Source organism: Pavona decussata, unplaced genomic scaffold, assembly GCF_977016875.1.
Source record: "Pavona decussata unplaced genomic scaffold, jaPavDecu1.1 SCAFFOLD_76, whole genome shotgun sequence".
NCBI classification, from domain to species: domain Eukaryota; kingdom Metazoa; phylum Cnidaria; class Anthozoa; order Scleractinia; family Agariciidae; genus Pavona; species Pavona decussata.
Window position 1 is genome coordinate 2,096,577 of NW_028145494.1, and position 14,394 is coordinate 2,110,970.

General features: G+C 37.6%; 1 protein-coding gene across 2 annotated transcripts; it reads left to right on the forward strand.

Annotated features, from left to right (window-relative positions):
- Nucleotides 1-5: 5 nt before the first annotated feature.
- LOC146476612 (lissencephaly-1 homolog) lies at nucleotides 6-14,236 on the forward strand. 2 transcript variants are annotated; one of them, XR_014865611.1, is made up of 16 exons: nucleotides 6-145; nucleotides 578-762; nucleotides 1,129-1,207; nucleotides 2,779-2,853; nucleotides 4,045-4,096; nucleotides 4,462-4,519; nucleotides 5,700-5,759; nucleotides 6,509-6,714; nucleotides 7,197-7,299; nucleotides 8,014-8,078; nucleotides 8,505-8,536; nucleotides 9,328-9,459; nucleotides 10,127-10,231; nucleotides 11,050-11,206; nucleotides 12,159-12,843; nucleotides 13,358-14,236. XR_014865611.1 is itself a non-coding variant. In XM_085114484.1 (15 exons), exons 2-15 carry the CDS (start codon nucleotides 731-733, stop codon nucleotides 12,230-12,232), a joined length of 1,230 nt encoding a protein of 409 aa, XP_084970610.1. In that variant the 5' UTR covers nucleotides 6-145; nucleotides 578-730; the 3' UTR covers nucleotides 12,233-14,236. The 2 variants fall into 2 exon arrangements, 1 of the variants encoding a protein (XP_084970610.1); XM_085114484.1 differs by having other exon boundaries at nucleotides 12,159-14,236.
- The last annotated feature ends 158 nt before the right edge of the window (nucleotides 14,237-14,394 follow it).

Genomic DNA, 14,394 nt, shown 5'->3' on the forward strand with positions numbered 1-14,394 from the left:
TTACGAAGTGCTTGAAATCGAGCGGTGTTTGAGTTTCAAAAACTGATAGACTGTGAAAGAGAAATAGGCGATTCTGCGGCGATTTTTGCGGTCGAAGAGCCGCTTGTAAGGTGACAAGGAGCAAAGAAGGCAAATCAAACTTGAGGTGGGGTTCTCTTTGCGCGAAATCTCGAACAATCGCGGAAACTGACGTAATTCTTGTTGGGAAAGCCATCGCATAGTTAGTTCAGAGCATGGGTGGGTTTAGCTTGCTCTCTTAAAATATGCGTAACATTCTGACTGCATGGCAGTCTGGCATTCACTTATGTTTTATCTGAAAAGCACCATTCTTCTAAATTATAACTGTATTTAGTTATTCACGTCAAAGGATGCGTCTAAAGCGAAACCGATCTTTCAACCACAACATTCACCTCAGTACTGACCTGGTTAGAGGACTTTGTTCAATGACCTTCTTTTATCAGACAATATTACGGTATCCTTACCGGCATAATTGAAGCGTTGTACTCTCGCTTGTCCGATTCCTTTTTATATGAACGACTTACACTTTCTTCTTGATTTGTTGTTGTACCACTCGCAGGAAAGCCAGAGGTGTCACTGCTAAACATGAAGTAAGCGAAATGGTTAGCGTACACAGATCGCCCATAAAGGAATGTTTTCAGTGGAATCCAAGATCATAGATGCTCGTGATTTGAACAAAACTTGACTGAAGAGACTAGGGGAATCTTGAGCCATGGTTTTGACTCCTAGACAGAAGGAAGAACTGTAAGTTTGCGTTTAATTTATAAATTTGATACAATGTACGTTCATCTTGCAAATTGATTTGTACTAGTTTCCAGATCGAGCTAATGTGCTGGTAGGTTTGCTTCTTATAGAAGATGTGTTTGATTCGCATCTCCTATAGCCTGACCTGGTATGAAATATCTTTTATCGAAAATTAGCTCAACAGTTTTTTTAAAGCCATTCCGGATCATCACGGATTAACGCTTTGTAACAAGTCATAAACAGCTAGTATAGCGACACAGAAGTGGAATCTTACAGGTTTCACTTCCCATAAGCAATATACTTGTAACCTCTCATCTTACTTTAAGTGAAATATCTGAATTTTCCAACTGGTCGTTTGTTCTTTAGCCACAAAGCCATAGCGGATTATCTTTACCAATGTGGTTTCGAAGATGCCCTCAATGCTTTCAAGAAGGATGCAAATATGGTGAGAAATTGTTGCACTTTCGGTGTTTGTTCATTGTATGCGTTATTTCTTAGCTATTGTGATTTCCTCAGGGCTCAAAGTGAATATTTAAACTTTCAAAACTCCATTGACTTTGCACAGGTGATCACAAGGCTAAGACATAATTTTGATTTTTTTTAGTGTGGGGATAATTACCCCCAAGAAGGATATACAGTTGGTATTGTAATTTAAAAATAGCTATTTTCATGAATACATCTACCAATGTTGTGCTCTATTACCATAATATTATTTTGTAATGTTGTGTCAGTAGTAATAATCTATCATATTAATTTGTCTTTCCTTATTCAAACTAAGTTCTCTTTAAAAATCATATTGTCCCTTTTGATAGAAAACAGTGACTTGCTCTTTGGGTATTATTACTTTGTGGATAATTCAATGATTGTTATTATTATCAATTTTTATGGTTGAATGAATGCTGGGGGTGTTAAAACTGCCGAGAAGTACACAAATAAAAGCATGTTGATGAAACAAGTTACCACTTAAAGTTCATTCCCTGACAGTTGATGGTATTATTAACCTGATGCAGATGCTTGTAAAACCACATACATTTGCTATACTTTTCACTTTGCTGATAGTCAACGAATGCATCCATGTGCTTGTTTTATAAATATTCCCTACAGTGATTTTCATTTGGTCCTAAAGCAACCAGACCGTGACCCTGATTTTCATTAATAGTCATCAATTTGGCTCTGTCTTGGATAAAAAAAGAACTGCTTGCAACAGAGTGGTTTGTCTAGATGGGTATCATGTGGATTAATCTGACCTTAGTCCTCTCATGTGTGACCATTTAGGTTGTGTTCGATTGACCGTATAAGAATAAGCGGAACAGCTGTTCACTTTCTCTCTTTTAAGTATTTTGAGACAACATTTCTGCAAACATTCGCTGACACATGATATAATAAGAGTCATTTCATACTCCAGTAACTCCAAAAACCTCTTGTGAGTGATTTCTTGTCGTTGTTGCATGCATTCCTATTCTGGAATAGGGTCAATTGAACGCACCCCTTGATGAAAATTAATAAGCTATACTTTCCAGTGGTCTTGTTGATTGTCGTTCTAAGGTCATTCTAACTTATGGGTCTGTGAATAAAATTACCAAATGTGAATATTCAATTAAAAGCAATTTAGCAACACTTTCCTATGGCATCATGTATTATGCTGTGAAAGGTGGTTCACACTTTTGGATCTTTGGATGAAATCATGGAGTGTGACCATGTAAGTTAGAGCTATTGAGCATTTCATGTGGTATCGTTTGGTATGCTGCACAAGGTGGTTCTAATTTTTGAGTCTTTGAGTGCCATACTAATGTGTGGCCATGGAATTAAGAGCTACCAGTAAGTACTGAGCAGTTTTTTTCCACTGCTTGTTTTTCCGAATTGTCCTGAGTTAAATTTGGATTTTTTTCTTTAATTTAAGTTTTGATATTCTAGTGTATAAAGTATCCCATTCTACAAGAGAATTTCACCTTGTCTGTTTCAAAAACAGCTTAACTTTCAGTTTCATTTACTTGCCATTGTTTTTTTTTTTTTTAGCCTGGAGAACTGGACAAAAAGTATAGTGGCCTGCTGGAAAAGAAATGGACATCTGTAATCCGTCTTCAGAAAAAGGTTAGTGTGTTCTTACTGTTTGCTGGAACTTGAAAAGAGATTTACAGTAGACTTCAGATGTCGATAGGATACTACTGCATTTTATTGCTGCTGCAGCAAGGAAGTCTGAAGCGACTGAGCAAGGCAGTTCTGTAATCAACTCAAGTATATGTATACTTATGCGGCCTTTTGTTCACCTTTCTGGCAAAATGCAAAGTATTGTGGTTGCGGAAATATCAAAGTGGCAAGGCATTGTGGTTAATTTTGTGGACACCGCAATGCAACATGCCCCTCTGCTCTGCTCTCTCCCAGTCAACCGAGTTCGGATAGAGCTTGAGAGATCGAGGTAAATATTTCCTCGTTTTTAATGCCCCAAAATTTGCGGTATGTTTTTATTTCATCTATAGTTTCTAAACTGCATCTCTTGACTTGAATGATTAAAATTATTTAACTTTAGAATGCAAACATTGGCATTTGAGCTTAACGTTGGTCCCCTAAGTAGGCTAATTCTTGAAAGTTGTGTTGTTGATTACCCAGGTTGATTACAAAGCCAAAATGGTAACCATGGATGCACACCTTTTACCCAAGCTTCTGCGAAATTTTCATTGCCATTGTTGTTGTTTGCCACTTTTCTGTCAATGATTTATAGAATTTGCAATTGCATGGAGAAATTTGGTGAATTTTCTTCCTAAAGGCCAGAAACGCTGTTATGCTACAATTGCACATTGTTCGTATTCTGTTTTGTTGTTATTGATTGTGGTCAGAACTCATTTTTCATGATAAGCAATGAGCGGAGCATCATGCATATGGTGAAGTGATAAAAATATTTAGCACAGTATTAGTTTTACTAGAGGTGCCCCTCTACTCTCCTCTCCCCTATTTGAATTGTGTTTTTGAGCTGCATGTTAGTCTATGTTTTTTTTAATACCTCCAACTTTTGTATTTTGCGCTCATGTAGCAGTAAGAGTGGAGAGTATAAATAAACAAAATGTCAAAAATGTCAAGTGATAATGGGTGTTTTATGGTAATAACATGTAGCACCTGTTACAGTTGGACGTATTTGATGGAGACTTGATGGCTTACTAAATGACTGATCTCAGGTTACTGACAACACTTCAAGTTTGTTTTAGTTGTGGTATTAAAAGCATGTTATTAATAACTTGATGGCAGGAAGCTTACCTCCCATTGACTTGTTTGGAAATATGTTTTTAGGTGATGGATCTAGAAGCCAGGTTATCGGAGGCGGAGAAGGAAGCTACCACAGGTAAGACCTTCATGTTATAGTGATTAATAATAAGTGTTCTTAATACTGGGTATTCCATATTTATTATTTTTCTGAAATAATAGTTGGGGAGGTTGTTATTTGATCTGCCCCAAAAGAAAGCAATTATCTGTTAAACAGAAATTTTCAACCCATTTTTTGTAACTCATTAATAATAAAGGTATTTACTCACACATTTCAGACACACATTGAAACTTACAAGGTAAAGGATATACACATATACACAATAAAAGATAAAACCTATCTGTATATTTACTTCCAAAGTAAATTACAATGTATTGCATAGTTCTCAACAAATACAGTGCAAGACATAGCACTTATATGCCGTTACTTTGGTGTCTTTGCAGGTTCTGTATTGAGCAAAAGCCGTTCTCCTGAAGACTGGATGCCAAGGCCGCCAGAAAGGTAGGTGAAAATGCTGTTGGATTCTGCTGTTCAGTTGGCTTTGCATTTTTTTTACAGATATAACAATGTGCCAGGAGACTGGAAAAATGTCTATTATAATGGGGGTTTGTTATAACTTCCCTCACAGACACTCTTTCAGCTTGTCACACAATCTTTCCTCCCTAGTGAGACATCTGCTGCAACGGCAGGTGCATACCTTTCCTATTGTTAGCAAAGATCAGCTGGAGTCCACATAAAAATCACTAGAGAGCCAATCAGAGAGCTTGTCACACAAACTTTTCCTCCCTAGCGAGACGTCTGCTGAAATGACCTGCGCATACCTTTCCTATTGTTTGCAAAGATCAGCTGGCGTCCACATGTAATATAAATTACTAGAGAGCCAAAAGAGCATCTGGCTAGGTTTTTTATAAACAAAACCCTGTTGTTACAAATTTAGGGAAGAGCAACCAAAATCTTTGTTATATCAGACTTTGGCTAATGATTAATTTGATAATTTTTGAAAAGTTGATCTAACTGACAAAAATAAAGAGGATATAAATGATGTAGATATTATGAATAGTTGGTATTTGGCAACAGGTTAGCATGTGGTGAGCCGTTGACAGAAATTTACAGTCTTCTAAGTGGAATACAATAGGATTAAGGGATTTCCTTCTCGTTGATCTCTGTCGCAGTTGACTTTGGTTGTGCGATGAAATTTTATTTGTTTTATCAGGGTAAGAGTTTTGGATTCTGGAATGTGTTCATTATAATGGGAATTTCATTTTGCTGGGGTTTGTTATATTGGAGTTCTGTTCCACAGATTTTACTGTAACCTTCACTATGCTGAAGAATATCATTCGTTATACCAGGGTTTATTGTGTCTGGGTTCCATTGTGAGTTGTTTCTACCCACAAAACTGATATTGAAGTTAGGTTGTGGGTTACATCACTCATGGGTTGTACTATAAAGCAACTAGGACTGTTACTTCTCACATCTGACAAATCTGATTGTTATGATGCTGTGGTTCTAACCACACAACCCTTTACATATTTTGTAATGTGCTGTGCTAGTTAGACCACCCTTTTCCTCTTTTCTACAACAGGCTGTAGCAATGTTTCTTGATGTTCCACGAGATCTTGTATTTCTTTGACAGGGACTTAGAATGTTGCTCTAATAAAATCATGGTATTTTTCTGTGACAGATATGCCTTGACAGGCCACAGAAGTCCAGTTACAAAAGTTTTATTTCACCCAGTATACAGGTGAGATGTTACATGTATCACCTTTTCCCCATAATTTAGATAATGCCAATGTTTACTGGGTGGGTAAAGTGAGTTAATTTGTTGTTTGTTTTTTTGCCTGATTTCCAACTTATTTGGCCTTGACTGAGTGGTTTGTACAAGTGCTACTGTTTTGTTGGGATTCGTAGATAACATGGGATGTAATAAAGCTGTGACATTCAGTTTTGTGAATGTCGCCTTCAAAAACTCATTAATAATTCATAAGCCCATTCACCTATCAAATGGTTGATAAAACATCACGTGCAGTGGTTTTAAATCTCGATAAAACCTCCTCCTTATTAGTATGGGTGTTTAATGTTTTTCTCATATGCTTATTTCCAACTTTCACAAAAGCATCATTGTTATGAACTCTCTTAACACACGCTTTTCCAGGAATGTTTTTGAAACTGTTCAAAAAACTTGCAGCACGTGTTTTGTCGGCTCTAAAACCACTCGGCTGCGCCTTGTGGTTTTAAATCCCTATAAAACACTGCTGCTGGTGTTTTAAACATTACATAAAACATCATCATTGTCATTGTCCTCCTCCTCCTCCTCATCATCATCTGATGATGATGATGATGTGAGAGTTGCCTTGATAGGCTAAGTCTTTCAAATGAAATTCACTTTGAAGGCATCCCTCAGTTTTGTCAACATAGTGCTAAACATATGCTGGCAGATTTCTCGAAGTATTTTTACATTTTTTAATACTCTAAATTTCTTTTTTGCTTTAGTGTCATGGTGACTGCATCAGAGGATGCCACAGTTAAAGTGTGGGACTATGAGACGGGAGATTTTGAGCGGACTCTCAAGGGCCACACCGATGCAGTGCAGGATCTGTCATTTGACCATACGGGAAAAATTTTAGCTTCATGTTCAGCTGACATGTCAATTAAATTGTGGGATTTTCATGAATTTGAGTGTGTCAAGACATTAACTGGTAGGTGACAGTTCTGTTCTGTAAGAGCTTGAGGTTTTTGTGAGGTGTGCTTCTGGTGCCTACTAATAAAGAAGTATTTTTGTGTGGTTTATGACCATGTGGAGAACACAGATCTTAGCAAGAGCTATTGAAATCCAAAAAGAAAATTGGGGTAACCATGCATTTTTTAGAGATAATTATTGTTCTAAAATACAGTAAAATACAAAGCAAGGTATGGTGTTTTTTTTTCCTAATTGAAACTTTATTGTCTCTGAAAAATGCATGGTTACCCCAAATGTTCTTTTTGGATACCAAGAGCACTTCCTAAGTTTCTCTGCAAAGTTTTAAACCATGCAAAAATATCCCTGTATTAGTAGGCACCATCCATAGGAAACCTGAGTATCTTGTAAGCACTGTTCCTTAAATTGTTTGATTAGTTCTGGGAATGAATTAATAACCATGATTTTGCTAATTGTGGCATTGACTGTCTTTGTCTCTTGCAGGACACGACCACAATGTTTCTTCAGTGACGTTTCTTCCGTCAGGAGATTATTTAGTGTCTTCATCTCGAGATAAAACTATAAAAATGTGGGAAGTTGCCACTGGGTGAGTATACTCAAGGGTCAACCTTTGCTTATTCATGCTTGCTACACTAGCTCTGTTCCAAAAGATGGTGTTACCACTTCATGACGTATGTCTGGAATTACCCATCTGTTGCATCTTTGAAATTCCTCATTGGCTGTTTTTATACTAAAGGATGCATATCTGTCTGGACAAACTTGGGCAAACATTAATCCAGACGGATAATGCGTCCCCTAGTATTTAAACGGCCATTGACTCCAGTGCTTTTAAAACAAATGCACTTAATCAGTGTGAAACCCATGGGGGTGGCATTGGCTATTTGGCGGGGGGGGGGGGGGGGGAGGGGGAGACTCTGGGCAAATGTGGGTATTTGACCCATCTTTCCATCCCCATCCTGGGGTATTTGACTGCCAAAACATGACCAGTTTAGATCCCGTAGATACTTGAAAGAGAAATGAATCACTCAGATTGACGAGATTTGACCTCATATGACAAATTCTTTTGGCCCAAAGGAAAGGGAATTATTTTGATTCAAACTTCTGTAATAAAGTTGAGTTGCCTAGGGTCTCCTCCCTCTTGCTTTTCGGTGGTGGGTGCATTACAGTATCTGGAACAATGCATTACACCATTCAAACATCATTTACACTTCTTGTGTGAGCATAGCCTACACATAGAGATATTTTTCATCTCATGTTTTTTTTTTGTTTTTAAAAGTCTTGTGTTGTATTTTTACTGCAGTTTCTGTGTAAAGACTTTCCAAGGTCACAGAGAATGGGTCAGGAGGGTACGAGTTAGCAACGACGGTGAGTACTGTCAACTTTTTTCCTTAAGTTTGGTGAGAGAAAACCAGGCCCAAATGACAAGGCATAGCGTTTCCTGTGTAGCAAGTGTTTCCTTGGGGTTTTTGTGCTTTTTGCCGTGTGAACACATAGAAATTGGGACGAGGCGAAAAAAAAAATGGAGGAAGCGGGGAGGAGACAGGAGGGTTTGTGGGTAAGCGTTTCCCCTCTCTCCCCTCCCACCCTCCTCCATTTCTTTTGCTCTCATTCCCATATCTTAGTGGTCAAAAAGTGAAGAACACAAAACTTCAACAGAAACGCTTGCTACTCAGGCTAAGTAGAATGGGGCTTTTTATCCGGGCATCTTGTTGCGTAAATGCAGAGTTATCCAAATGTGGAAAGTCTTTTTTTAACAAGGCCATGTTGATATTTTCCCTGCTGTATTTCCAGGTTCTTTGATAGCAAGTTGTTCAAATGACCAGGTAGGTAAAGGTTTGATTGTCTCTCTATTCACTACATGCCCTAAGTTCACTTTTCTGTAGTGTTCTTTTATTGTTAGAGGTAACAAAACCTTCTCTTGACAGTTAATATTTCCACATTTTATGCCGTTTTTAATGCGCATACATGTTGTGTTTTGGGTTTTTAAATAAGCATAGTGTGGAGCGCTTTGGGATATTTTTACAATCTTAGGACTATATAAATTTAATTTGTTGTTACTATTATGGTTACTTAGTGAATAAAAAACAGGCTTTTTGTTCTGGTGGTCAATCGTTAACAAAATCAACCCAACCTCTTGTTAAAGGACATCTCTATTGAGGGGTATCCCCTTCATGGAGGTTCTACTGTAACTTGCATTTTAAAACAGAACTCTTAAAAAAAAAAACAATAGAACCAAACACAAAAAATCTGATAAAGAGCATCTAAAGTCCCTTTTAAAGGGTTTGAACATTTGCCCAACATTCCTTCAACAAAAGTTGAATGGGTAAATGTTGGACAATAGTTGAACAGAATGTTCAAACACTGTCAATGCCATTCAACATTTTCAAGAGCAAAGGGAATGTTGAATCAATGTTGAATGAAAGTTTAAACCAATTTATATTTGATTGAACACTTTTTCAGCAAGCTTTCAACCTTTTTTACGCTTTCAACAATGTTGAACAACCTGTTCAAAAGCCCCAGATGTTTGGTTCAACAAAGTGCTGAACGCATGTTGAAGCAAAATTAATGGTGAAACCGTTTAAATGGGGCTTGACGTGGAATTTTTACTTTACAGACAATCCGAGTTTGGGTTGTGTCAACAAAGGAGTGCAAATGGGATCTGAGGGAACATGAGCATGTAGTAGAGGATGTGGCCTGGGCACCAGAATCAGCAAACCCGTACATTATTGAAGCTGCTGGAATTGAGGTAGTCAAGTCAAGTCATCTTTATTTAGGCTGGGTGGCCCTTTCAGAACTAATATAGGCTGGTATCAATAGAGGCCCTGTGAAATTTATGACTACTACAAAAAAAGCTTAATATGTATGTAAGGTAAAAAGTGAATAAAAAATAGTTAAACATCACCTATGATTAAAAGCAGCAACTAAGTCTAATAGTATATTATAGTATGGACCTTAATTTCAAAATGTCTACCATTTTCATATTCTTTTGTTTGTATTCAAATTAGCCTTTCTTATATTTTACCTTGAACAAAGCAAGCAGGGCTAATTTGAATGGTAAAATGGGAGCAATTTTGGAATAAGGTTCGTAGTATTGTACTTATAATATTGTACATGTACTTTGCTTAGGGTTTCCATCAATTTTTTATGAATGGCAAAAATTATTCAACTTCATTTGAATTTTTTTTAACCAAATAAACTTAAGCTACAATGCATGCAATGTAACAATCACTGGCATTTAGTTGATGACAGTACAGATCCTTTATGCTTGGTTCCTGTTTTAAACCAGTTGGTTATTGGTCTTTCCAAGATAGCTGTTTCAAATGTTGAAACTTCGGATTCATTAGTGGATAAATTTGTTCATTAGGCACTAGTACAGGAACATTTGTCATTTTTCTTTGGTATCTTTGTTATAGGGTGCAAATCGGGGAGGTAATCCTGGGCCTTTTTTAGTGTCGGCGTCGCGAGATAAATCGATCAGAATGTGGGATGCTAGCACTGGGCAGTGTCTAGTTACACTGGTAAGTTGTGTGAATGAAAGAATGATCCTTTTGGTCAACATAGGTCCAAGTCTACATGAAGTGTTGTGTTCAAGTGTTGTTTTTTTATGCAGAGGATAGAGTCAGGGAAAAAAAGCTGAAATATTTATTAAATGAGAACTCAACTCTTCCCAATTTAAAATCAATCTCGTACCCAGAGTCCTCAGGCTTTTTGGTCAACAGGTGGGCACAAGGAGAGACTCTGGGGAACTGGAACTTTATTTACTTTTTTGATTGGCAGCCCCGTAATGGCTTGCATTGTTTTACCGCAGAAATCCTGCAGTTATAAAGTTCCACTACCCCAGAGTCTCTCCTGGTCCCCAACCGCTGACCAAAAAGCTGAGGACTCTGGATACGAGATTGAATTAAAATAAACTAAAGTATTTATATGAATCAATCAGTCTGTCAACACAATGGTGCAAGGGTTTTATTTAAATTTTTAACAGGCAGGTAAGGGGTTAGCACACTTTGGAAGGATGGTGAACTTGTGAAAAAGTCCATCAAGATGTTTCAAGAACAGCCGGGTGAAGTCATGTTCGCAAGCAGTCAATTTACCAAGTGTCCAGTCCTTAATGACTGACACCCCTGAAGAAAGGATGACAGGAGTTGATAACTGTTGATTACCAATAAATATTGTTTTATGACCAACCAGGAAAAGTGTAGGAATCTGACCTCTTTTAGAGAGGCAGGACACGAGAAGGCGTCAGCAGCTTACTGATTACTTTTACTGAGCATAATGGCTGGCTGCTGGCTGCCGGCTGCCGGCTTCTAATGTGAGACCTCCTTTCCTACTTCTACAGGTTGGGCATGATAACTGGGTGCGAGGGGTGATGTTTCATCCAAAAGGCAAATATCTAATTAGCTGTTCGGACGACAAAACTCTTAGAATATGGGACTACAAAAATAAACGTTGCGCCAAAACTCTAGCAGCTCATGAACATTTTGCAACAACCTTAGGTAAGTTTTACTTAAAGAGTATTTGACAGAATTTTTTTTATTTGCTTGATCAAATGTTAATGTCCTCATATGAAAATCATTTGAGGCATACCCCACAAGACAAGAAACTGGAGACAGTAGGGCTGTGAAGTCAATACAGGAACACTAGTCTCGCGGTTTCTCTATTCCTCAGTTGTTTCATTCTGAGTATTCAACAATTCCATTCATATTTTCGTCCACACAATTTTCTTCCTCTGTACATAAAAAAAACAAAACTGAGTTCAGGAATAGATTTGTCATTACCAAGTTAGCAAAATAAAAACGTGAAGTTTTGTATAGATCTGCTTTAAACTCAAGGAAATATTAAAGTTCAAAATTATTTATGGCTAGTGGGCTAACAGTTCCTTTATTCTGTATATTTGTTTAACTTAATTTTTTAATTTTTTATATTTTCTCAAGGCTAAATTATTCAGATCCCTACAAGACCTTTTTTTTTCTAAATAAATTCAGTGTGGCAAATTCATTTGTGACTTTGTTTTTCAAATTAATGTTCTAAAAATGTTATGTAATGTTTAAAACGCGAGCAGCAGTGTTTTATTGGGATTTAAAACCACGAGGCGCAGCCAAGTGGTTTTAGAGCTGATAAAACACGTGCTGTAAGTTTTTTGAACGGCTTCAAAAACATTCCTGGAAAAGCGTGTGTCAAGACAGTTCATAACAATGATGCTTTTGTGAACGTTGGAAATTAGCATACGAGAAAAACACCGTTTACTAATAAGGAGGAGGTTTTATCGGGATTTAAAACCACTGCATGTGATGTTTTATCGACCATTTGATGGGTCAATGGGCTTTTGAATTATTTATGAGTTTTTGAAGTTAGCTGTGAATTGTCCCATTAATTTTGATCAGATTTCACAGAACTGTAAAGTATCAGAGGTGTCATTAATGCTTGTTGCTTCTTACCTCTTTGCAGATTTCCACAAGACAGCACCATTTGTTTTAACTGGGAGTGTCGACATGACAATCAAAGTGTGGGAATGCCGCTGATAGTTACAAGACACGAGCTTGTCAAACTCAACTCACCAGAAATAGTAAAAGTATTATTTTAATTCAGGATAAAGAAAGAACCTTGCAGGACTGAGTGCGTAGAGGAAAAGACTTCCAAGCTACTCTTACTGAAGTGGAAGCCATCTTGATCAGGTTTAAACTGTTGTCGACTGAACCCTGCTGAGCAAATCTTATGGAACAGCAAGCTTCATTAACAGAGAAAGTCATTAATATTATATTTTGTATTATGGAAAGTTTTAAAAATTTCTTCTATGCGTTTAACAATATTGCTGGCTGTTGGAATGGTGAAATATTTAAAGCCGTATTTCGAAGAAGACTGGGGATTTCATGATCTTGGCTTCTTCCTGATTAAGAGCCTTGTGTCGTTTGTGATGGTTTTGACCTGTCTGATGTTTGCGCAGTGCCATTCTTTGCCAGTTAGATGTATGTTGGTGTTGACCTTCAGTACCGTGCCAGATGCCAGCAAAACTTAGTCAAAGCAGGAGACCATGAATAAACAGACTAAAACTGGAATAAATTAACTTTCCAGGCCTTGTTTCTAGAGTCCAGGGGGTTTTCTCCCCCTGCCTTCTGTGGCTCAGAGTTAAAGTGTATATGACAGATATTTTTTTATTTGCTTGATCGAATCTTCTTGTTGTTCTCGTATGAAAATCGAAAAAATAAATTCGCTATCGATTTTTCTGCCCCTCGTTTGAGGCGGTCAAAGACGTGAAATTTTACTTCCGGTTGTGTACAAAACCGCGCAAGGCGGGAGAACGCTGCTTTGGCGAATTCTCTGTTTCAGTGTTTTTCTTTATGCAAAGGAAGAAAAATAGTGCTGCGGTGCGTTGTTTACGGCTGCAGCAACACGAAAGACGTAAAAAAAGTGAAACAGAGAATCCGCGAAAGCAGCGTTCTTGTATTGACGTCACAGGTCCACTATCCCTAGTCTCCCGCCTTGCGCGGTTTTGTACACACCCGGAAGTGAAATTTCACGTCTTTGACCGCCTCAAACGAGGGGAAGAAAAATCGATACCGAATTTATTTTTTGGATTTTCATACGAGAACAACAAGAAGATTCGATCAAGCAAATAAAAAAAAAATCTGTCATATACGCTTTAAAAGGACACTGCAAACGTGCTGAAGGACAGATACTAGTAGATGTATTTTTTAGTGCTTTTGTGTTGTAAACTAGGGGTTAAGAAATTAGAAATTAAAAGCGCTAGCTTCAAAAAATGGAAAGTGAAACACCTGTAGCGTAAACTATGTTTCATTAGGTTTAGTATTCTCGAAAACAAATAGATGTAAATTGATAGAAATGTTGTCTCTTACGCAGCTGTTATTAGGGTCGTCACGCAACGCCTCTCCCCAGTGAAAGGAGCGTTGTGTGACGAGCGTAGTAACGGCTGCGTAGGTGACTAATAGAAATGAACCCAACACCACTTTCCATTTTCCTGAAGCTAAATGGTGTCACTTCTCTGGACGCTCGAATCTCACTTGCTGAAATCACAATAGTTGGGAAAGGTTCTGCTTATTGCTAGATGAAGATAACAGTCTTTATTTGTAAGCATTAGGTCTTGAAGGCATTGTGTGCTAGTTTAGTAGGGATCTTTAATATCGAATATGATTTCAAATGGTGTAACAGCCACCTTTAACATCAAATGACACGTTTATGCTAAAATCTGTTGTCGGTAGATGATGAGTGCGTAGGACCAGTTAAGTTTGCCGTTGTTAAAACTTTGGTCAAATATTTTATTCAGGGATTCCTTGAATGGGTTATAAGAATATATCTTTTTCAACCGACTCCTGTAACAAACTGATTCGGAAGAAGTTTTTTTGCGGAAGTCAGAAGACAGGATGTGACGTTGTAAGCCAGTCTAGTGTCTTTCCGATGGTAAACAATCTGTAATAATGTCATAATTAAAAAGATGTGAATACCATTGTATAGCTCGGGTCATTTTATTTTTAATGTGCCGAATAAATGTAGTGAGGCCTTGAAAATATCATGCCCTTTCTTTCTTCTTTTCCTACTGTATCCCTTCCCTATCAGTAGTTTCCTTCCACACGAAAGAACTCTGTAATAAATGAACCCAACCGTAACAGGAAATGCCATACAGTACTTGATGATATGATGATGATAATGATGACGATGATATATGATG

Coding starts and splice junctions, on each gene's coding strand:
- LOC146476612 (XM_085114484.1), top strand. CDS start 731: ATGGTTTTGACTCCTAGACAGAAGGAAGAACT. Junction 4,097..4,461: donor GGAGAAGGAAGCTACCACAG/GTAAGACCTTCA, acceptor GTGTCTTTGCAG/GTTCTGTATTGAGCAAAAGC. Junction 10,232..11,049: donor GGCAGTGTCTAGTTACACTG/GTAAGTTGTGTG, acceptor CTACTTCTACAG/GTTGGGCATGATAACTGGGT.